The 23119-nt window shown below is 41.7% G+C and overlaps 1 protein-coding gene and 1 long non-coding RNA gene across 4 annotated transcripts in view; one reads left to right on the top strand and one right to left on the bottom strand.

Moving 5' to 3' along the window:
• The window catches only part of ADAMTSL1 (ADAMTS like 1), a 422892-nt gene extending 403067 nt beyond the window's left edge, over positions 1-19825 (top strand). For all 3 annotated transcript variants that reach the window (XM_032095762.1, XM_032095761.1, XM_032095763.1), the window contains 6 exons: positions 6617-6817; positions 7825-8005; positions 11030-11237; positions 14118-14227; positions 15117-15337; positions 16621-19825. In XM_032095762.1, the coding sequence (XP_031951653.1) occupies positions 6617-6817; positions 7825-8005; positions 11030-11237; positions 14118-14227; positions 15117-15337; positions 16621-16727 (1028 nt within the window). In that variant the 3' untranslated portion in view covers positions 16728-19825. The remainder of the gene's footprint in view (positions 1-6616; positions 6818-7824; positions 8006-11029; positions 11238-14117; positions 14228-15116; positions 15338-16620) is intronic.
• On the bottom strand, positions 1565-4389 carry LOC116437718. Its single transcript, XR_004237428.1, has 3 exons — positions 3189-4389; positions 2362-2425; positions 1565-1699 (listed from the first exon to the last, which is right to left on the bottom strand). It is a non-coding gene; the product is annotated as an uncharacterized LOC116437718 (long non-coding RNA).
• Positions 19826-23119: the final 3294 nt, after the last annotated feature.

The raw sequence follows: 23119 nt of genomic DNA, 5'->3' as shown, positions 1-23119 counted from the left end.
TACATCCTGTCAATTTTTCATCTTTATGTTTGGTACAGGATGGAATTGAATTTTAACTCCATTCCATTTAACGTATATTTCTCATCTGAGTCAGCCAAGGAGAAAATCAGGTGTGACAGGAAATTGGGGAAGTGTTTCTCACTACCAGTAATCTCACCTACATAGTGTGAACACAATAGCACAGTATGAGCCACAACATAGTAGTTCAGCACCAAACTTGTATCTATTCAGATTGATCTGTGGCTTCTCCACATTTTGTTCCAAGCATTTTGTTCTTTACTTCATCGTTAATCCGCCTTCTATTTTGAAAGCCTACTTTATCTCCTTGAATGTAGAGGTTAGAGTGGAAATACTGTTGTGTTTCAAGTCCTGTAGGAGCATTACATTGTAGTGGTTTTGGTTCAAAATATTCATTACTTACTTATTTTCCTTCTGTGAGATGAGAATTAGGAGAAAGCAAAGCAGGCACAAACCTTAAACAGTTGCAGTACAATGAAAGAGTTTTATTACTAATAGAATTAAAAGTAAAGAGAAATAACAAGAAATTAAAGCAAATCCCACCCCCCTTCCCTTTCCAGCACTTCTCTCCTTTTACCCAGCTCGCACAAGGATAACAGAACATGGGATGTTAGTCAGTGTTGCAGTTCTTGAAAAGCCTCTCTCTTATGCTTAAGGAAAAAAGGTTTTCCTTCAGTTGCACGTGGTTCCCAAACTGCTACTAACAGCAGACCCGCTCAGAAACAAACAGTCTGCTGTGTGTAGAACATCTCTTCCATGAAAAATCTCACAGTTCCTTCACACTGCAAAACATAGGCCATCACATGGGGTTATTCATCTTTTTAAGGATAAGTTATTTTGGCCTGCACACAAAGGCTTTTCTTCGCCACAAGTCTCTAAAAGCCTCTCACTGCTTCTATATAGCCTGGCATAGGCACGCTTCACAATCTTCATGGGCCACACGTGAATTCTCCATCCCCCCATGTTCTTCAAATGGATTAAAGAGACAAACAGTTTGTGGTATTACAGTTTCTTACCACGGCATGCAAGAAGGTTTCTTTTAAGCTGCGCGCCAGAATCGCGGCACCGCCCTCTTTTCTCCCGTCGCCATTTCCAGCTCCGTCCCACGGGACTCACTTCTCTTTCTCTCTGACTCTGAAGCCGCCATGCTGAAGTGTTCTTGTTCAGGCTTTACAGTGGAGAAATCCTCACTCCCTTTGTGCTGCTGGCTGCATGGTGTCCTCTTCAGTTCGGCACGGAGTGTGCTGGCTGCAGACAGGAGGCTCTGCCGGCTCCCGTTGACTCCGCCGGCTCCGCACGGAGAGGAGAGGGACCCGCCTGTCCCCAGAAGCCGCGCTGGATGGGTTTAGCTGTGAGCAGTCCATGGCTGGTTTTAGCTGCCTGAGGCTCTGGGACAGTCCCCCCCAGCGACCCAGGGTCCGTGCCGCAGTGTTGGGAAAGGGGGGAAGGGGCAGTGGCCCCGGCCCGGCGGGGCCAGGAGGCTCGGAGCCCCCTCACCTTCCAGCAGGCGAGCTGCGACAAAAAGGGCAAGTCCCGCCTTTCCGTGTGGTTTAAATATGTAAATTGTGAGAAGCGTCATTAGTCTAAACGACTGTCCATCAACTCAGGTTCAACCCACTACATGCATTTACTGCTTTAACACCATGTATTGTGGTCCACGACTCTCTTCTGTTAGAGTTCACTAAAATAACACAGGAACACAAAATTATTTTCTTTAGCTTGCTTTATTTCAGTCTTAATATAATTAATAATTCTGCTGCCAAAACCCTTTCCACCTTTGCCAGGCATTTCAGATAGTAGTCAGCAATCATCTTTCCCATTTTTATGTTTGGATAGGTACATGTCTGTAGCTTGCTGAGGCAGGAGCTTAGGCCTTCTGATTTGTAAGTCTAGTTGAAGTTTTCTGTGAAATTTCTGCCCTACATTTACATTGTACTTTGTGATGTTGTGATGCATGCAGTCCCTACCCAGTTGGTGTGCTTAATGTTTGTAAAATTCAGCACCTTTTTTTCTTTTTTTTTTTTGTCTGATTCAAAGTATTTTGAAATAATGCAGCACAAACATTTGCCTATTTTGCAAAGAGTGATCACTGGTGAATAGCAAAGGTGTAAAATTGAACTACAAGCCTATAGTTGAACATTAATACCAGTGGATTCCAACTGTATATACCACAGCGTGCTTTTACAGCCAGCCATGTTACCAAGACCTACCTCCACCTATTTAGGAAATAGTTTCCAAATATGAAAGTGTTGTCCTGAGGCTAAGAAGGCAAGATTTTGATGTCCAGCTGCACTGCTGGCATATGGTTTGGCCTCAGGTAAGACAGCATACACTATCACATACCTTGGTTAGCTGCTGGGAGAGTGGGATGGGTGAGTTTACTTCCCATGGCATGGCGGTTTGAGGGCTGTAGTTGGAAAGTGAAATAGTTTGTTGCAGTCAGACTGTAGGAATGTTTTGTTTAAAGAAATTTCAAAGAAACTACCTGATCTTGACCTGAAGTCTTCACTCAGATTCCATCTTTAATAAATATTAGGAACATTGCCTGGGACTAATCATCGTGTCAACAGTAAATTAGAGAGTTGTTAGATAAATATGAAAACAATCTATATTATAAGAATAGATATCTATTTTAAAGGCGGTACTGTAATTTTTTTTAAATTGACATTATCAAATATATTTAGTACTTGCAAAATTCACTTGACATTTTTACCATTGTTTTCCATACAGTATCAGGCTGCTAAGAAGAAGAGGAATCCTAAAATCAACAGCCTTTACATTTGTTTTTTTCAGGTCTGAAAGTGAAGAAGTGGTGCATGCTTTGTATTTTTTTCTCCTAGTGTTAGCATGTTAGCCTAGAGTCTTTCTGCAGCTACAGTCATTCGGAAACTGTTGCAAAGGTGTAATGGGCAGTTGGTTTTGGCCTGCAGTGTGAATTTATTCTTTCCTCTCAAGAAATCGTTAACATTTTTGTGGAACATCAGTCTTTCCTTTCCAAATACCCCCTTGGTATCCTTGAAATACTAACATTTTCCCAACTGGAAGATGTCTTTTTTATTAGAGTTTTGTTTCTATCTCCAGCTTTTGCACATCAGTGCTCATCCGGGCTTTGAATGAATTCAGAGTCCCACTAATCTTTGGAAGGGAAGTTGAAGGCAGTATTTTCTTACCTGAAAATTCTGCAATAGCTGTGCTGTCTGGAAACAAAGGCAGTTTCTCCTTCTCAGGCATTATGGGGACAAGTATTGAGCTTCAAAAGGATAAAAGAGTCAATGTCCACAGGGGTTGGGGAAATAGAGAGTAAGTGTTAGTAATCTGCAATAAATGGTATGAAAGTTATTCCTGGAAGATGAGAAGGAGATATTAATGGAACATACGGTTTTATTGTACTCTGGTTCTCACTTACTATGCCTAAAATATTATCCCAGAGCCTGTGCATCCATACATGTGGGAAATGTATAAAAATGTCACTTGTGAAATGTGATTGATAGATATTAGTGAAGTTTTACTGTTAAGTAATAATTACTCACTGGTAGTGCATGTCTAGGGAATAGCTTCTGGGGGTTTTCCCCCATATTACTGATTACTGGCTCTTCCTTTAGCTAATATTTTATATGCACATTTTGGAAGAAGAAATGTTACATAAGACTACTAAAATAGCACTAAGAAGATGATATTGTTTTTCCTGACAATATTTTTTTAAAAGAAAAGCAGCATGAACTAGGACCATCTGCATGCTGAATTCAGGTTCAGTTCCTCTCTGTGTAGCATCAAGCTGACCTTTCTGCTTTCTGCATTTACCCTCTGCAGACTGCTTGCAAATGCAAACAATAAAACTGGGCTCACAGTGCATCTTTTTCAGTTGTCATGGCTATATGCTGACCTTTGGAAATCACTACACTTATCTTAAAAGACAAGTAAACTACGAAAAATTAGAATAATCTAGGCAAAAGCCATAGAGCTATTTATTGTTAAGTTTGCCTATTTCCTGTAAATTCCTTTGTTTTCCATTATTTTTAACTTAGGCAGTCTTAAAACTATAAGGCTAAAACCTTTCGTGTCTCTCATTTCCTTGAGAATAAGTATCTTGGAAACTGAATGAGTTATTTTTCAGCACAAGAGTGGGGAAAAAAATGAAACAGGATTAAATAGAGAGCTTACAAAATTAGGGACAGAGACTGAGCAAAGAATGCTGTGTCTTTGTTGTCAAGAAGTGAGTGCTGCGTAGAGATAACTGCCAAGGATAAAACTGCATTAGACCTTGCCAAAGAAATTAAAACAAATAGCACACTCTTCACCCTTATAAATAAAAGTTTTAAAAGGGTGAAAGAGGTAAAAGAGGTGAAACCACTGGGGACAGTTTGCACTCTGTGATTCTGCCTTTTTCCCCCCCCTTTTTCCATATTTTTAAACATTTTATCTGCATTTACTAGTTCTTTTCCAGTGCATCTTTGTCATTGTGACAGCAGAGTCTACTGTGTGTGTCAGTCTTTTGCCAGGGAGCCCTTGCTCTCTGAAATACCAGTTTCACAGAGTGAGTGAGTCCCAAAGAGCAGCAGTATCCAGCCCACACCCTTCCCCGCTGTGGATACAGGCAGGGTGTGACAGCAACAGGGGACTAGCAAAGACTCGTGTAGCCACTGCACCAGTGAGAGCCCCAGTATTTATCCTCCTGAGTGGCAGATGGTTTCTCCCCAGTGCCTGGATCTACCCCTCAGCTTGAAAGTGGCTGGGGCATACCACAGGCCACCACTGGCATTTTCCATCTTGTGTGAGATCTTCTGCTTTACAAGCAAGAGAATTTAATTTTGCTGGGCAAGACAGTATCTTCTGTCATAGGAATAGCGTAGTTGGAGGTATGATTAATGGCAAAAGGCACACAAGTAAAGACTACAGTAGCCAAGTCCCCTAGTGTTAGTTTAGAGGTATAACCAAATTCAAAAGGGTAGCAAGGGTTCCTAAACAAAGTGACGAGTTCCTTAAGTCTCAAGGATTTGGTCATGATGGTTGGAAATCAAACTCTTCAACCTTCCTGAGTAGATTAATGACAATGGTATTTTCTTGGAGCTGTACCTGCCCAGTATATGTTAGTTAGGGTTCTCCTCAGGTGGACAAACAAGAATGGAAGGAAGAGCAGTAACAAAAATGTTACATTGCAGCATCTGTTAATTGTGTACAGAAGACTTCATACTCACATCTTTATTTGTATCTGTGGATAATAAATAGAAATCAAATTACATGGAGATGGTGATGAAGAAATATCAGCTCATGGATTATTCCCTCATCTTAGAAGAGTCTTCCATTTTTAGTATTTTAAATTTGTACTCTTCCTTTTTTTATCCCATTCCTTTTGAACAGTGCCTGTGTGAAAGTTGATGTATATATGTTATGTTTGTTTATATAGGACAGTTCTGTCAGAAGGGATTTTGTCTACAATATAGTCATTCATGCACATACATACTAATATAAACAAAACAATATAAAGCTTCAGCATAACAAACTAACCATCAGAATAGATTGCGTTCACAGAAACTTAGAGACCTTTCATGTGTCAGTGACATGCATAGCAGTTCAGGACAAGCCTAAGCCGCAAGCAGTCCTAGTGATATATGCCACCCTTCACATGTGGCATTTCTGGCTCCCCACCCCCACACTCGGTGTGGATGGATTACACTGTGGAAATTACCTAGTTCTTAATTTTTTTCCCGGGAAATAGGCAAGGAAGCTTAGCTGTCTTTCGCAAGTTACACCAGTCTTAGAAATTTCCTGCAATTCATCATGAAACTGGCAAAGTGTTTAGGTGATATGAGAACCACAGTAAAAAGTGTCTCGTAGATACACTTCCTTCAGGTCACCGTGCAAAGAACTCACTGAGAACTTAAATCTCATCATCTGTGCTGGTGGTCCATAGACTTCACACAATGCTTTAGAACATCAGGATTTTTTCAGTTGCTGGTTTTGGTTGGTTATTGCTTAGAGAATTGCCCTTTGCTGTGACGAAAAGCAAACAAACAAACAAACAACAACAAAACAAACAAAAAAACCCCAAAAAAAATCCCAACAGCAACAAAATCAACCAAACCTCTAAAGGCTCAATTTTCTCTCTTTGGTTTTTCAACAGGTTTTTTTGTGTAACACAAATTTCTGACTTTTAATGTAAAACAAACAATAAGTAACATTATTTAAAAAAAAAAAAAAAAAAAAGAGAGGAAGGTGGTCCTGTGGCTTACATATGAAATTTGGAGACCGAGTTGTGTTTGTGTTGCTTCTTCACACATGATCTTTGAGTTTATGCCAGGTTTATAACCTCCCTATCCCACTTTCTTCAACACCAAAATGAACATGATCAGACATAGTGGGAAACTGATACAAGTAATTCCAAACTGATCAGAGATTTTCCATATTGCAGATTATCTGTCTTTTAGATTTTATACTTTTTTCCTGGATGATGACAAGGTATTACTTGCTACAGAATTATCATTATGAGCAAATGAGGAGAAAATGGGATGGAATTGACTATTTCCCCTAATTTTGACCACATCAAAGCATGTACCAAGTTCAGTACTCAGCAGGTTTTTCTCACATACCTGTTTTTTAGGTTGTGCTGTCGATGGGCATCCAACCCCAAACATCACCTGGCTTTACTGTGGTGAGCCTCTCAGTTTGCAACATCAACTCCTGGCAGCAGGACGGATTCTTCAAATACTCAATGTCAGTGATTTCACTGATGGTGAATTCAGCTGCCTTGCTCAGAATGAGGCTGGTTCGCTCACACAGATAATGTCCCTGGCTATACAAGGTAACTCTTCAGTTTTAGTCCTTTCACCCTGGAAAGCTCTTGCCATGGACTTCCCTGCACTGCCGTTCTCATCCTGAATTTTTCCCTTCTGAAGCCATCACCATGCATATCAGGAAAAAGATGTCTTAATGATTTATTGCCATGAATATAGATTTGCAGGACTACTGAGTACCTTACAGTGTCTTAGGTTTTACTTTACTAAATGACACCAGATATTTCTGCCCTGCTGAGCATAAAACACACCTTAGTGATTCAAGCTGTACTTACACTGAGCCTGGACAATTTTCTTGTCCAGAAATTCAAGACAGAGGTGGCAGAGTTTAAGACCCCTTAAAACAGAAGCCCCTCTGTTAATACACAAAGGTCAGTGTCTCACAGTCTGGTCTTCCTTGAAAACCCTTCACTTGTAAAAGTTCTGGAACTGTTACTGTTAGAGATCTCCCAGAAATAAGACAAAGGCAATAAAGCCACAGAACACTGTGGTGCAGCTGGGCTGGAACAGAATATGCAGCTTTCATTGCCCCATCTGTCAGTGATGGAGAGGCGAAGAATTTAACTTTTCCTTCAATTTTGCTATAAAATTTTGAGCGTGTTGCAACTCCCACATTTATCTTCAGGACAGATGGTCTGTGCGAACTGTCTGGTAAGAGACACAGTGTTTCAAGATCATAGAGCCATAGATACTGCTGGGAACTACAGCTAACCACATTTTCATTAAATTACACACCTCTAAAAGTATAGTCCTGCTCACTGGCATCTGGCTTCACTTAACTGCCATACCATGTTATTCACTTTCCATGCCTGATGCTTCTAAGCATCAAAAAACTGGGTTTGTTACAGCAAAGGCAGTCAGGGGTTTGAATCGTGTGCCTTGCAGGGGTAGGTAGCTCCTCTTCACTGAATCCCTGTATTTTGTCCTGGAGAACATCTTCAACTCTCTCCTTTCTAACTGAACTCCTGCTGTCAGGTTTTCAGTGTTAACATGCTTCTCCCACACTTTCTGGCAGAATACCAGTGGTCTGTGGACAAACTGACAGCTTGTTCGGCTTCCTGCGGCCACAGAGGGGTGCAGCTGCCCCAGCTGAGGTGCTTACTGGATGGGGCTGAAGTCAACGCATCCTACTGCAGAGAGACACCCAAGCCATCTCTGCAGCCCATCGCATGCAACAGAAGAGACTGCCCTTCACGGTTCGTCCGTCTCATGTAAAAATAGCTTACATGCATTTAAGATGTGCTGGAAGAGTTCTTTGTACAGGACATCATACTGCTGCAGCCTCTCCAGTGCCTGTTTGGAGAAGTCATGGCTAAAAGGGAATTTACGAGTGCTTAACCCAGACAGCCGGGATAATATTTGTGGAAAGCTTTGACAGTACAAGGTAGAAAGAGAGTTCACAGCTTTCCTTGTCTTGGGTGATTCCAGCTACACTCTATGTTGGATATAAGTATTATGCCTGTTCTGAGCACTGCGCACATGGAAATTTTGTCACCAAAGAACTGTAGGATCATTTTTTTGTGTTAAATATGGCTTCATAGCAGTTTGCCCCAACAATATAATAGACAAGAAGCTAAGATTAGCAGCTATTTTGTGATTTTATTCTGATTTCCTTTGTTGCCTGAACATCAGTATGAGCAGGACTGTTGCCATATCTGCACCTTAGCAGGGTGGAAATATCTTTTGTAAAATGGGCACATCCCATCAGATCTGGCAGGCATGAAGGGGGTTCAGAGTAAGTTCTGCCTCTTTTTGGAGTTTGCTAGCTTGTGGTTGCCTTGGAATTGTAACTCTCTGCCCTTGTAATCCCCTGGTTTTCACTTACTGCTAAACACAAAAGAGCCAGGACAGCTTGAAAGTCTTCTGGCTACACTTAGGTCCTCTGCCACACCTCAAGTACTGTGTTCAATTTTGGGCCCCTCACTACAAGAAAGAAGAAGGACAGAAAAGCTAGTGAAGGGTCTGGAGCACAAGTCCCATGAGAAGTGGCCTGAGGGAGGTGAGATTGTTTACCTTGGAGAAAAGGGAGCTCAGGAGACCTTATCACTCTCTACAGCTGCCTTGAAAGGAGGCTGTAATAAGGGGGGGTCAGCCTCTTCTTCCAAGTGACAAGTGACAAGACAAAAGGAATCAGCCTCAAGCTGCACCAGGAGAGGTTTATATTGGCTATTAGGGAAAAATTCATCATGCAAAGGGTTGTCAAGCATTGGAACAATCAGCCCAGGGAAGTGATTGAGTCATCATCCTTGGACATATTTAAAAGATGTGTAGATGTGGTGCTTAGGGGCATGGTTTAATGGTGGACTTGGCATTGCTGGGTTAATGATTGGACTTGATAATACTAAAGGTCATTTCCAACCTAAACAATTATCTGGCTTCACCCCATACAAAGTCTGTTTTTCTTTGATACCCTTGGGTGCAAAGAAGTGTACATCCCAAGAGCTTATCCAGAGAGTCAGTGTAGTGTTGTGCTCCCTCCATATTAAAAATGTCCTGCTTCTACAATTCAGTATCTCCTTAGCTGAGATGCATAAACATGTTTTTCCATACTTTTCATGGTGTTACTCCCTCCTCTCCCTTATTTCCAATGTAGGTATGGTATGTTTCAATATACAAGCACTTAAAAGTAGTGAGCATCTCAAGAGAAATTTAGTACAACTTCCCTCATTCAACAGTGATTTGGGAGTTGTATTACAAAAAGGCAATCTAAGCTGAGGCAAGGAGAAGTGCTAAGCAACCTGATGAGAAGTGGCCAGATTCACCACTGTTGCTGTGTCTTGGGCATATTGCAAGTTTCTGTTTAATTACCTTTTAAAATATATTCCTACCCTTCTCTGCAGGCAAATGTTTTCTGAGTTGCCAGAGGAATCATAAGAAAAAAACAAAAGAGATTTGATGAAATATGAAACATGCTCATTAGCAGCAGTTTTCCTTGGTGTTGACAGTAAATTCCATGGGAATGGTTTATGTCTTTTTATACCTTCCCTGAATTGTAACACAACCCCAAATCCTCCCTCAACTCCTGAGAAACTGCTGAGATGTAAGCTTGGAAATAAAAGCTGACTGACATACAGACCAGAGCTTTATGAGCAGTGCAGAAATTGTGGGTTCAACCTCACCAAACTGCATGAAAAAGTACCAGTGTTGTTTTCCAGGTTGGGAATATGTTTGTTTATACTTGATTCTGTGACCACTGGAGTTAATCACCTGCAGAAGACAGGGAAATAGAAACGGATGTTTCTCCATGGGACTGGAAAATGCCTATTGCCTATTTTGTAAAGTAGTCATAAACACTGCTGTGAGGGATGTGATAGCCAGTATTTTACTCCCAAAACCACACAAATCCTGCTGGGTATCCAGAAACTTAATGAAGCAAACTGCTGACTTGACCATAAAACTGTTCAGAAAACTAGCAATCCCTTGCATTCTTCCTATTCCTACCTAACACTTTCCCAAACCTCACTCTATGAGTGTTTCACCTAATGATCCTTACAGTGACAAAATGTATGTAGACTATTACTTTCTGTTATTACATCCTTTTAGCTAGTTAGACTGGATTTTTTTAAATGCCAGTACACAGGGGTTCAGAGCCTCAGCCTCAGCTGGTGAATGCATGGTCTGGGCTCAAGAGTAAAGAAGAACAGTGTCCTTCCTTCCCTGGGCTAACAATTCCTAAGTTATGTTCAGGCTTTTCTGGATTATCCCAGCTGTCAGGCATACAACAAAGGAGGCCAGCATCAGCAGGACTCAGCAGGCTTTTGAGTATTCTTTCACAGCAAGTTTGAAGTGGCCTGTGATCTGCTCAGCAATTACACAGAGATAGCTTTCCCTACTAAGGGGTGCTACTGGGCTAGTCCTAGCATGGTGACTGTAGCCTGTGACCAAGGCCTCCGTGGCACCATGGTGTGAGAGCAGACTTGCCCAACGCCCATGCCAGGGCTACAAGTATTTACTAAGCCTCTAAAAACAGCTTTAAGGGCTAGAAAAGTAATTCTGGGCCCAAAGAGCCTTGAGAAAGATAAATTAATGAAAAATGTGCTCTTTTCTCAGCTTTTATCCTCTGAGCAGTTTTCAGTGATGACTGTGGGAGGCTGAGACACTCAGCCTTCCAGGACTGCACGCTAAATGAGCCAAGCCACTGTCTTTGACCTGTTGATGCCAGGGATCCCACAGACAGTGGCACGCGTCTGCTCCCTGACCTATTCTCCTTTCTCTCACAGATGGATGGTGACATCCTGGTCTCCTTGCACGCAGAGCTGTGGTGGAGGCATACAGATGCGGCGAGTGACATGCCAGCGCCTCACAGCAAAAGGCAGCTCTGTCCCAATGTCAAACGAGGCTTGTGCCCAGGTGTCCAAGCGTCCTGTGGACACACAGAACTGTAACAGGCAGCCCTGTGTTGAGTGGGCAGCCTCCTCCTGGGGCCAGGTAAGGAACAAGGCAGCATTCCAAGGACAGCCCCTTAGTGTGAGCTGAGTGACAGAAAATGAGGAGAGTGATTTTTCAACCTAGTATCTTTAGGTTATAGTTTGCAGGCTTTTGAGGAGGCCACTAATTTGCTCAGCTCTTTCTTTCTGAATATGATGCACTGCCTGCTTGGATATCTGTAGCTTCCCACAATCCCTAAAAGTGCTGCTTATGAACAGCACTTTTACTGCAGACCCCTGTGTCCTCCAGTGGAAAGGTCTGCAGTTCCTTGTTACAGTGATAAGTGACACATCTGGGAAGTAGCCTTCTTCAAGTCTTAGTTCCCCTTGCTAGCCAGTGAGAGTGCTTCAGTCTTGGCTGGCTGGAGTCAGGATTGATGATGGTGATAGGTTCAAGGCAGGGGGATTGTACAATAATTCAGTTTTACAAAGTTGCTGATGAGAATACCAAAAAGTGTGAGCTTTCTTGATTTGCTTCATGGTGAAAGGCAGAATGGAGGGCTAAAAGCATTTTCAGACTACTTCATGCTGCTTTGCAGGTCTTCAAATTCTCTCTTAGCAGATTGCGTTGCATCAGGTTTTTTTATAATGTTGGTAGTAAAAAGTGCCTTCAGCTACTAGATCTGTTATTGTTCACTACTTGAAAATGTCTTCATTTAAATCTGGAAAGGTGACTGAGTTATTGTATTACAAGTAAAGCTTCGAATTATCACTTTATATCAAAGAAAAAAAATTTTATTCCCTATAGAATTCCAGGAAACTACTGGATCATCTTCACAAAATCCATTATGGTCTGTATTGTTCGCCATGACATCATGGTCAGCTGAGACAATCAGATAGTTCAGAATTAATTTCTTAGACCTAATCTCTGTGCATTATCATATAATATTTCTTTTACCTAGCTTACAAAAAAAACCAACATCAAGTTCCACCTGGTTGCATACTGCTCAGTCTCCAAGCCAGAAGACTGTTACACAGTTAGTGACGTTTCACTGGCTCAGTGGATCAATGACCTGCTTGGTAGTATCACGGGGTATCAGGTCTGCATTGCACAGGTGTAGTGATCAACTTTCCCAGTTCACAAAGAAAGAAAGAAAATAAACAGCACTACCCCCATCTCTAGAATTAGTTCCTTTCCTTCATTTAATGTTCCTGGCATTTTGAGCTCGGCTGTGTAATCCCATGGTGTTTTTAAACTAGTGACTCGGGCTTGCTGGTGATGAGGACTGCTAGCCCCTGCAGATATCGCAGAAATGCTCCACATACTCCAGTGAATTACATTTCCAACAAGACAGTTGACTGGAAGCAGCTGAAAGCCTGGCAGTCGCTGCTTCTCTCTCCCAGTTGTCAGGGAGGGAAGAAACAGAAGGAGGAAGGGAGTATTATTTGAGGAGTGTGTGGTAGTGTGAAACAGGGCTCCTACTGATGAGGGAGTGTGTAGGTTACGGGCGGGACGGAGACGGATGGTGACGAGAGATCTCTATAGGCAGGTCTTGGGACACATGGGGTTTATTAGAAAAGGCGTGGGTATAGGGGCACTGCTCAGAGCTGCCAGACTCAGCTCTGAGCAGGCCCAAGAGAGCAAGAGAGTAAACGGGTGAGAGAGAGAGAGAGAGAGTGTAAGAGCGAGAGTGGAAGTAAGAGCAGGAGTGGAAGTAGTAGTAAGGAAAGTCTGAAGTCCTGGTTACAATACAATAAATCATCTTCTGTACTGAATATTCTAATTGTCACTAACCAATCTAATACAAGATACAAATCCTATAGCATTTACATACAGCCTATGAGAGTTCTTATATTACCATAGAGTGTTACATCTTAACTTCTAAAAACTACTCTTTGGACCCCTTCTGCTGAGCTAGTAGGGTCTGCTCTGACCCTTGGACCTGTTTGCAAGCAGAGGGTATTGTTCCATCAAGAGGGGATTATCTTCAGTCGGCCATACCATTGTTTTCTAGTTGTTCAGTAACTAAGACTTGGTATTTCAAAAGTGGCTTTCATTTCGATGTTGCCTGTAGTTTTCATATTCCCAAAATCTTTTGTCAGGCAATCATATTTATAAGGCTTTCCTATTTCATCTTCCCCAACAGGAGTGGAAGTGGCAGAGGGATCGGTCAGCAGCCATCCCCTGGCAAAAATTCCTGCTTCACACTAATGACCCCTTATTCAACCCTCAGTTTGTTCTTGAATATAATTTCCAGATACTTAGAAAAACAGTTTCCTAATAGCTGATACAATTTTAAAAGAGCACAAATACATGCTTCATACCTATAGCAAGTTACTTTTTAATCAAAGGAGAGGATTGGGAGAGTTAAACTGAAATGTGATTGTTAAGCTTGAATATGTTAGAATAGCCTCAATTTTGGAGCAAGCTTGCATATCTGTTGTGTTTGTCATGCTTTCTGATTTTGTTTATTGTCCTTCAATGCTTTTAAAGTATTTTAAATTATATTAAATTGAGTGAAATATGTTCTTGGTTCAATGCATTCTTAGTTATTTGGCCATAAGTTGTGATAGTACAAGCTGCAAAATGCACAGTAAAAGTGATGTATTGAGATTTCCTGTATGGATCACAGGCTCTTGGCTAATGGCATGAGAGCATTTAATTTCCCCTAACAGATGTATTTAAGACTAAATTATTGAAGAGAAGAGGTAATGAATCTACAGAGCAGATACAGAAATGTAGTTTAAATGCTGCTGAAAGAAGAGTGAGGTAGAGAAGACGACTGCACAGTCAGCCTTCAAAGCCTGCAGAGGTGCAGAAAGTGGTTGAAATCTCAACAGTCTCTGAATGGCAGTATGTGCTTTGTTTCACTAGCAGTTTTATAAGAATGGAACATGCCCTGTCTTTTACCTCCCCTAAGTGAATCTTCTGTGTTCACAGTGCAATGGGCCTTGCATTGGATCACGACTGGCTGTACAGCACCGACACATATTTTGCCAGACCAAAGATGGGACTTCTGTGTCATCTGATCAATGCAGTTCCTTACCAAGGTAGGACAGAAATGTCTTATGTCTAAACCCACAACCCTTTCCAGAGATATTGAATGGATTAGTGACTTAACTGAAACTTAGGAGTTTCCCTTATGTAACAAAGAGGTCATACTGCAACCTGTACAGTTATGTGTAACAAATCTTAGCAGGCTTAACCCCAGACTTCCCTATTTGTTCCTAGGAGCTTCAGGCCAGTTGGCCAACAACTGGAAAATCTTCTATGTATGCCAAATCCTGACTGCAAGGTTGTGTTATATCTTCTTAAGGTGCCAGTCTTCTCACTTATTTAAACACAAACTCTAAAACAAAAAAAAGGATCTCCACAGGTTTTGTTTTCCTGCAGATAAACTCCACTGTCAACATTGTAAAGACATTTACTTTACATGAGACAGGGTATGTAAATCATGACCGATCATGACTGAAAATTAATGTAATTGGCTTGTTGGCGCCTACTCATGCTTTTTCACTATCTGTGTGACAAATATGAACCAAGTGTGCCTCTACATCTTCTGTGAGAGTGTCTTGAAAGGAAAAGGAGGGTTTCAGAGAATTGGTTCTGTTCTCACTGGCTGTAAAGCCATTAAAAAGTTACGAAGTCCTGCTGGACCACATTGGTCTCCAGTCATTTCACCTTTCAGCAGATCTCTGGTTTGGCCCTTCATGCAGAGGGCATTTCAGCCAAATCCTCAAATGGTTCAAATGATCATTTAGCCTGGTGTTGGTACACCAGTGTACACCCCCTGAGGGTCTGGTCCTTGAGAGCAGTTCAAAACTGCTGGCCTCACTTGGCAGCCTTTGAAGATCTGACCCATACAGTGCTCTGAGTGAATTACCTTTGGGATATGTAATGTTTGCTGTCCTTTCCTCCTTCTCTCCCTCCTGCCCACAGGCCACTGGGCACCCAGAACTGCTGGACTGATGTCTGTGGTGTGCACTGGCGGGTCAGCCTATGGACCGTCTGCACGGCTACGTGTGGAAACTACGGCTTCCAGTCCCGGCGCGTGGACTGCGTGCACATCCGCACCAACAAGCCCGTGATGGAGCACCACTGCTCCTGGAGACCACGACCAGCAAACTGGCAGCGCTGCAACATCACACCCTGTGAAAATGGTACTTTGCTGGGAGGGGGGGAGGCAGAGAGGTGCAGGAGTAGGAAAGAAGGCAGAGTTGTCTCTCAGAAATGCAGCACCGGACCTTGCAGCTGGGCATCCTGAGAAAACCTCCAGCCCAGACATCTGCAAAATCCAGTGTCTAAAGCTCAGCATCCCAGAGAGGAATGCTGCTCGTTGTGGGGGTTTTTGGCAAAGGTGTTAGTGCTCAGATTGTGTCCCCTTTCTAACAGCATGAGAAATAATTCATGCAGTCTTCTGGAACAAGTCCAGAGTAGACCACCAAGTTGATCAGAGGGATGGAGCACCTGTCATGTGAGGAAAGGCCAAGGGAAATGGGATTGTACAGCCCAGCTTTGGGGTCACCTACTTGTGGCCTTCTAGTACCCGAAGGGAACTTACAAGAGAGATGGAGCAAGACTATTTACAAGTCCATGTAGTGACAGAACAAGGGGGAATGGGTTCAGATTGAAACAGAGTAGTTTTAGATTAGATATTAGGAGGAAATTCTTGACTGTGAGGGTGGTGAGACACTGGCACAGGTTTCCTAGAGAAGCTGTGGATGCCCCATCCCTGGAGGTTTCCAATACCAGGTTGGATAGGACTCTGAGCAGCCTGGTCCAGTGAAAGGCATCCCTGTCCACAGCAGGGGGGTTGGAACTAGATGATCTTCAAGGTCCCCTTCCAACCCAAACCATTCTATGATTCTATTATTAACTTTTAGCTAATGGTACAGACAGAGAGAAAAACACAAATCAAAACCAGACTTATGATGGTAGTCCAAATCCAGCTGGTAGGTGGATGATCGGAAATCCCGCAGGAAAGACTGCTTTCTTTCAGATTACAAGCAACAAATTGGGCCTTCCAGGGGACTAGAAAAGTTACTAATTAAAAAAAAAAACAAATTGAATTAACAAAAGAGAACAGATGATGTGCCTGTTTGGAAATTATGCTCTCATCCTCTATCTTGCAAGCCAGTTGCTTTGCATTCATTGCAGATGCAGCAGCAGAGCCCACATGTGCTTGCCTGTATTCACGCCAGCTCTGATGCTCCCTCTCAGCAGAGACAAAGTGGACTACATAGGTCCAAATTCATGAGTTTGGGGGGCCCTAATGGAAGCTGAAGTGATGAGGGAGATTACAGGTATCAAGCAGGACCTGTGCTGTAAGACCTCCCAACACAAAGGTCCTCCTCTTGGCCACCCAAGGGTATATGTTCTCAGGTAAGAAATCCTTTGTTCATAGCTTCATCACCATTTCTTATTCTTGTTTCCCCTTTGGCAGTGGAGTGCAGAGACACCACAAGGTACTGTGAGAAAGTGAAGCAGCTCAAACTCTGCCAGCTCACCCAATTTAAGTCACGTTGCTGTGGGACTTGTGGAAAATCTTGAAGACAGACAAAATGAAAATGGAGGAACAAGGGGATCACAGCCTTTTCTTCACTGAGGCAAAGGCTTTTGCAGAAAATACAGATGGAATGGAATGATCTTTTTCATTTTATTTATTTATTTCCCTTTTCTTTATAAAAAAGAACACCTTTTACCAAATAATTGTTGTAAAGGGACTTGACAAGTTTTCCCTTCTATCAATCTGGGAGACAGAATGCAGAAAAACATGGTCATGAGGGTAGACCACAAAGAGTCAGAGAGACCCATGACACCAGAAATGGGTATGAGAGGAGTGAGGCTTCCCCTCAATCAGTGTACATGCCTGGGGGATACACCAAGAAATGGGTGAGGAAGAGGACCAGAGTAAAAACCTAGCATCATATTACAGAATCACAGAATCGTCAAGGTCAAAAGAGATCTTCAGGGTTATTTAGTCCCACCATTAACAGCACTAAAGGATATCCACCCCTAAAGGATATCTCTGGGTGCCACATCCAGACTCTTCTTGAACACTGTCTTCCAGAGATGGTGACTCCACCACCTCCCTGGGCAACCTAATCCAATGCCTAGACACTTTTTCAGTGAAGTTTTTTTTTTTCTAGTATCTAATCCGAGCCTCCTCTGGCACAGCTTGAGGCCATTTTTCTCATCCTTTTGTTTGAAACATGGCAGAAGAGACTCACCCTCACCTCACTACAATCTCCTTTCAGGCAGTTGTAGAGAGCAATGATGTCACCCGAGTCTCCTCTCAGCTAAACAACCCCAGCTGCCCCACCTGTTCCTTGTAGGATGTGTCTTCTAGACCTTTCACCGCTTTTGTAGCCCTTCTCTGGACACGCTCCAGCACCTCAATGTCTTTCCTGTAGTGAGGGGCCCAAAATTGAGCACAGGATTTGAGGTGTGGCCTCACCAGAGCCAACTACAGGTGGAGAATCACCCTCTTCCTGCTGACCACACTATTGCTGAGACAGGCCAGGATGCCATTGGCCACCTGGGCACAGCTGGCTCATGTTCAGCCAGGTATTGATCAGCACCCTCAGGTCTCTTTCTGCTGAGCAGCTCTCATCTCTCTTAGACTACCTTGAGAACACAAGCACAGGATTTTGCTTTACAAACTTATTTGTTATGTCCCATACTGGAAGCCTTTTTAGTTTCTAAACCCCTCTCTCCTTCCCACACCAGGCAAGGAACGTCCTTGTGATCTTTGAGGATCTGGCACCTGGCAGAGTTGAACAATGGTCTGTAGCATAAGTGGATCTAAAATACACCTGCAAATGTTTCCAGTTTGAGCTTGTGAGGGAGGATTGAGGATTGAAGGGTTGCCCTCAGCACAGAGGTGAGGTGGTGACATTAGTTATTATCCAGCAAAAGCAGAACAAGTGTGATCTGCTTGACACACTTTAGTACGAACCTGCAAACACTGTTCCATAGAGACCATAGGCAGAAAAGATAGAAATTGTATGTGGTACATGGGAGACACTTTGCATACTGCATCCTACTAACATTTATTTAGAAAAAAGAGGTATTACTTCCCAAAGTTCTGGTACTTTCAGACCTGGGGTTTTGGAAAAGAACTTGAGGAAGTGGGTTTTTCTATTCTGCTAACACGAAATTCCTCTTTCCTGGCAGCCAAGCCTTTTGGACAAGTAGTAGAAAAGAGCTTTATTCTGATTTTTCATGATTGTTACTACTCAGTAGGAAAAGAATGGCTTTAGCATCAGTCCCATAGGACTAATGCAAGTAATTTGTAACAAACTTGCTCCTCTCCACAACAAAATAGGTGTTCTAGAGCAGCAGATCTTTAAGTCCATGTATAACCCCCCGAAGGTACAGTCTAAAAAACAAGACTCAAACATCACACCCACAGCATGATTTTTCATGCAGGCTGTGAGTCTTGCCTCCTGGCCAGCTGCAGTAGATACTCAGCCAGTGAAGTGCTGCATGATTTTGGTTCCTGGGCATTCTCTGCTCTGCTCAGAAAAAAATTAAAATTAGAGGAAATCTGCAAAGAAGAGAGTTTGAGAATTGTGGAGCTTCAAAGGAGAACTACCTGATCTCAGGTTTTGGTTCAAGACCTTTTCTAAATGAAGGGCTTGGTTGTGCCTCTCCTGTAACCCCTGTTGGGGCTAGTGCCTCGTGGTATATTAATGAAATGCTGTTCAAGTTCTGTTATGCTACAGCTTTCATGACATGTGGATTTTTCAGTAAAAATGGGGGTCCACTACTGAGGTTCATGACATTAAACTGATTCAAATTGGCTTCAAAACACATCTGGCAGTGACCACTCTTGGTAGAAATGGGTCTTCAAGAAATAAGCATCAGTGTAACTTTTTATTTAAAAAAAAGAATAATGACTTTCTGTGTATGTAAATGTATATCTTTTCTGTATATTTATTAGGATTTCTTGTATAAAAAGTGCAATATTAATAATTGTACATTATTTTGTCCAGATAAAACTATTTTGGTTTTTTTTAATCTCCCCATAATTTTGTTCCTCTAAAATCAACAGTAATAGCATAATTCTTTTAATTTTAATAGCACTTGCATTTAATTGGGGATCTGCTTCACTGTGCACAGAGTGCTTTATAGACTATGACATGAGGGAGTGAGAACATTTTTAACTTGTGAAATGATAGTTATGCATGGAATGAAGGACAGTTCCTTAATAACATAATAACAATGATGACAATGACGATGGGATGAATATTTTTGATACATTAGTTAACAAAATGCAGCATGGGGAAGTATTTTCTTTTGTGTGAAAGCAAAATATGTTCAAGCTATCACATGTTTCATTGTGTCTGTGTAACTGTGCACAGGATGTACACAAAGGATCTGATCTGGAGGGGCCACTGTGTTGTCTCTGCACAGTGTGGATTTAATTTCACATGTCTGTCTTCTGAATTGTGACTTGGCAGCATCTCAGTAAGATAAGGGTTACTGGTTATTTTATGAAAGGGTGCTTTCCTTCTCTAAAGAGAAAACAAAACAGCAAACTTGTATATATATAACTTTTTGTACAAGTAATGCAGGTTGCCTATTTACCTACTACTGTCTGACGTGTTTTTTTTAATCTTTAAAACAAAAGTCAAAGTAGCAAAGCTGTTGGAGTTCTCTGTCCTTATTCTGTATTATGATAGCAGCACACACCTGTTACACAAAGTACACATGATGTACCTGCCTCGGGGGAAGAGGATGTCTTAATTCCTTTCTAAGAGTCTCCAGCCACTAAGATTCTGCACCCTGTCTTGGAGATATGTTTTAATTCTTCATTTGCCTTGCTTTATTCTTTTTTTCTAATGTCTTGCCCCTATTGCTCTTGCAGAAGTATAAAGCCATCACTGCTGGTCCAAGGACCATGGAAATCAATAAAAGTATACTTCTTTTTTTTCTAAGAAGCAATGCTTCAAGACATAACTTTCCTCAGCAATCTGTGGCTTGAAGAAACATCTGTTAATTCAGTCTTTCCTTACAGGTTGCTGCTGCCTTCAGTAATGGAGCTGCCAGCTACCTGAAGCAGCAGGTGTTTATGCAGAAGGAATTGTGGTAATGGTCTGAATTTTGAGAGTAAAGAAGAAAAAAATTAATAAAGCAAAAGCATTTTTTCTTAACAAAGAAAAAAATCAAGTTTTGAAAACTAAGCTGGTTGTTGTTGCTGCCCTTTTCAAACAAACAATATGTCCCTGCTAAAAGGGAACAGGAATTTTTCTCTGATTTATTGACAGTTTCCCTTGCATGATATTCCTGCAGATGTTTTTTAGACACCTCACACAGACAAGCAAGTCAAAGACCAGACCTAAGACTTCCAAGCAACAGTACAGAAGGCAATGGGAATTTCATCATTCATTTTCAGTAAAACAAGTGTAGAAGCTGTTGTGTATGTAAAATGAACAACAGGTTTGCTTAGGTTCTCAAGAGAATAATTATTCTCTCTTAGGCCTATGGCTTGAGTTACTACTCAAGTCAAAAAGCCTTCTAAACCTTCAAAGCAAGCTTCCAGTTTGGTTCTCCTGACTAATTTTCCTCACAAAGGAAAAACTGTTCTGGAAGAAGCATAAGAATACAGTGCTGAAATGTTCCCCACAGAAGATCTACTCCCAGCCCCTCTTAGGTGACAAGGTAAGCACAAGTGAACTACTCCAGGCATCTGTGTCCAGATGCATGATCTCAAAAAAACAGAAGCCGTAGCCAGAGTTTTCCAAAGTAACCTTTAGCTAGAAATCTTTTTCCTGCTCTCTAGCTGCAGTCATATGGACTGAAATTGGAGCTTTTTTTAGTTTTTAAGTTAGGATTCTTCTTGCAAACTACCTTATCAAACAAAAGGCCTTACTATCTGTTTGGTGCTCAAACATTGATCATAAATAAATTTGGTTATTCTAGATCAGCATCACCTGATACCTCTATTTGTAGAAGGTGAACCCAAAAGCTTACTCTTTTCCAACTTTTCAGGACCATAAAATTCCTCGAAAGTTTTTAATGGCAGCTTTCAGTGAGTGTCTGATTATTTCAGCTAGTAGTTGAGTAAATAATCTTCATTCATTCAGTTACCAAACTTTTAACAGAGATGCTTTCAAAGTCAAGTCTTTTTAATGTCAGATTTTCTCCAACCCAGCAGTGTATGCAGATGCTAATGCTACCTATGGCTGTACATATTAGCTACAGACCACAGCTTGGGGATCATCGATTTAACCCTTCCCTTCATCCTCTTCTTTAAAGGTATATATATGTATTTATCAATAGTGTTATGTATTAACTGTCCGGTTTTGTGGAAAGTAAACCAAAAAACCTGTTAAATACTTGAGCCAGCACAAAATTGAAGGAGGGGAAAATGAGATCTCCTTCCTCTACTGATCTTACACATTTCTCACACCAAAAGCATATCAGTTGATCATTATTTCACCTACATTAGTTTTTATCATCTCCAGCCAACATGTCCTCTCCAGTCAGTCAGAATCAAATCTAAACTCTGGCCATATATATAGTCATTTTAATGTTTTTTAATATAAATTTTTCACTAAGGCATTTCAGTAATTGCAACCCAAATTATCGTGATTTATAAAGGGAAAAGACCAGCATATCCTTTTCCAATTGAAATACGTATTTCTATTCTCACCTGCTTTTTCACTGAAGTACAATACTTTTTCCCATTCTCAATTTCATGTGTGAAGATATGAGCCCAACAATACATTTTATTCTCCATCTGTCCCTTAGAAAAGTAAATACAGTGCTCGGTCTCATCTTTGCTTCCATTGTCACTGATGAAGACTGAGACTAGAAAGTGCATGAAAGCACAGACTCCAGCCCTTCATTTTTGCCAGAATGGTTACAAAGCCTTGAACATCCTCTACTGACCCATTCAAATGCACATTGTGGTGTTTGAGGCAGCAAAGATGAAAGTATGCAAGTGCCTTCACGTACCATGGCAGGATCTATCTAGTACAGGTTTTTTTGTTTTAAAAAAACCCCAACAAACTGACGAAACAGCACAAAGTACCTCATGAAATGTATATAAAACAGATTCAATGGCGTTTCCTCAATGATTTGAATTTGCACACCAGTTCATGTACATATAGAGAAGGCTTCTTGCAGGGAGATACAAGGTTATCACAGAAAACTAAATTGCTTCTGAACAGTAAAAAAACAATTTAAAAAAATAAGATCAAATAACATAAATCTGTAAGTACTGTTGCTAGAGGGCAAAGCACATACCCTGTCACTGACATGGAAAGTAGCTGACAGCATAAAAGTAGTAAATGAGAGTGTGAAAGTTCAAGTATATGCTGCCAATATCACCATCTGTAACCCCAATCTGATGTGATTCATTCCCACAAAGATCTTGCCCGTGCTTTTTGTTTTGTTTTCAATGGAGGGATTTCACTGGACATGCTTGGCCCTTCATGCATGCCAGCTTTACGCTGGTGCCCACCTTGGGCACTGTGACTTGTGAGTGCTCATTCTTGCACATGCTTCAAGCGCACAGGAACAGGGGACTGCATGGGAGTGCCTTCAGTGCCCCTCTCTGTGCCTGTACCAGTGTGTAGCCTGTGCAAGTTACACTGCCTCGGGCTGCTCTGAATCGCACATGCCGATTGTACATTAAGTGTGGCAGCTGGGAAGGACTGATCCAGCACAGCATCACACTGAATTCTCCTTGACACCTCACTGTCCCAGTGATAAAAGCCCAGAGCAACTCCTCCCCACCTCTCTTGCCTATATAACTCTACAGATCTCTGCAGGTCTTTGACCTTGAGCTGGTTTAATCACTAAATTTAAATACTAAGCTTTTAATGATTTCTTTCCAAGAAGAGGCTCCAGCCTACCATGTTTCTTCCACATTCCCTTCAAAACAACTCCTCTCTCAGCAAGAGCAGCAGCTCTTGAGCAAGATGAACACC

This window comes from Corvus moneduloides, chromosome Z (assembly GCF_009650955.1).
Source record: "Corvus moneduloides isolate bCorMon1 chromosome Z, bCorMon1.pri, whole genome shotgun sequence".
Classification (NCBI taxonomy): domain Eukaryota; kingdom Metazoa; phylum Chordata; class Aves; order Passeriformes; family Corvidae; genus Corvus; species Corvus moneduloides.
This window is presented reverse-complemented; position numbering and strand designations above follow the sequence as displayed.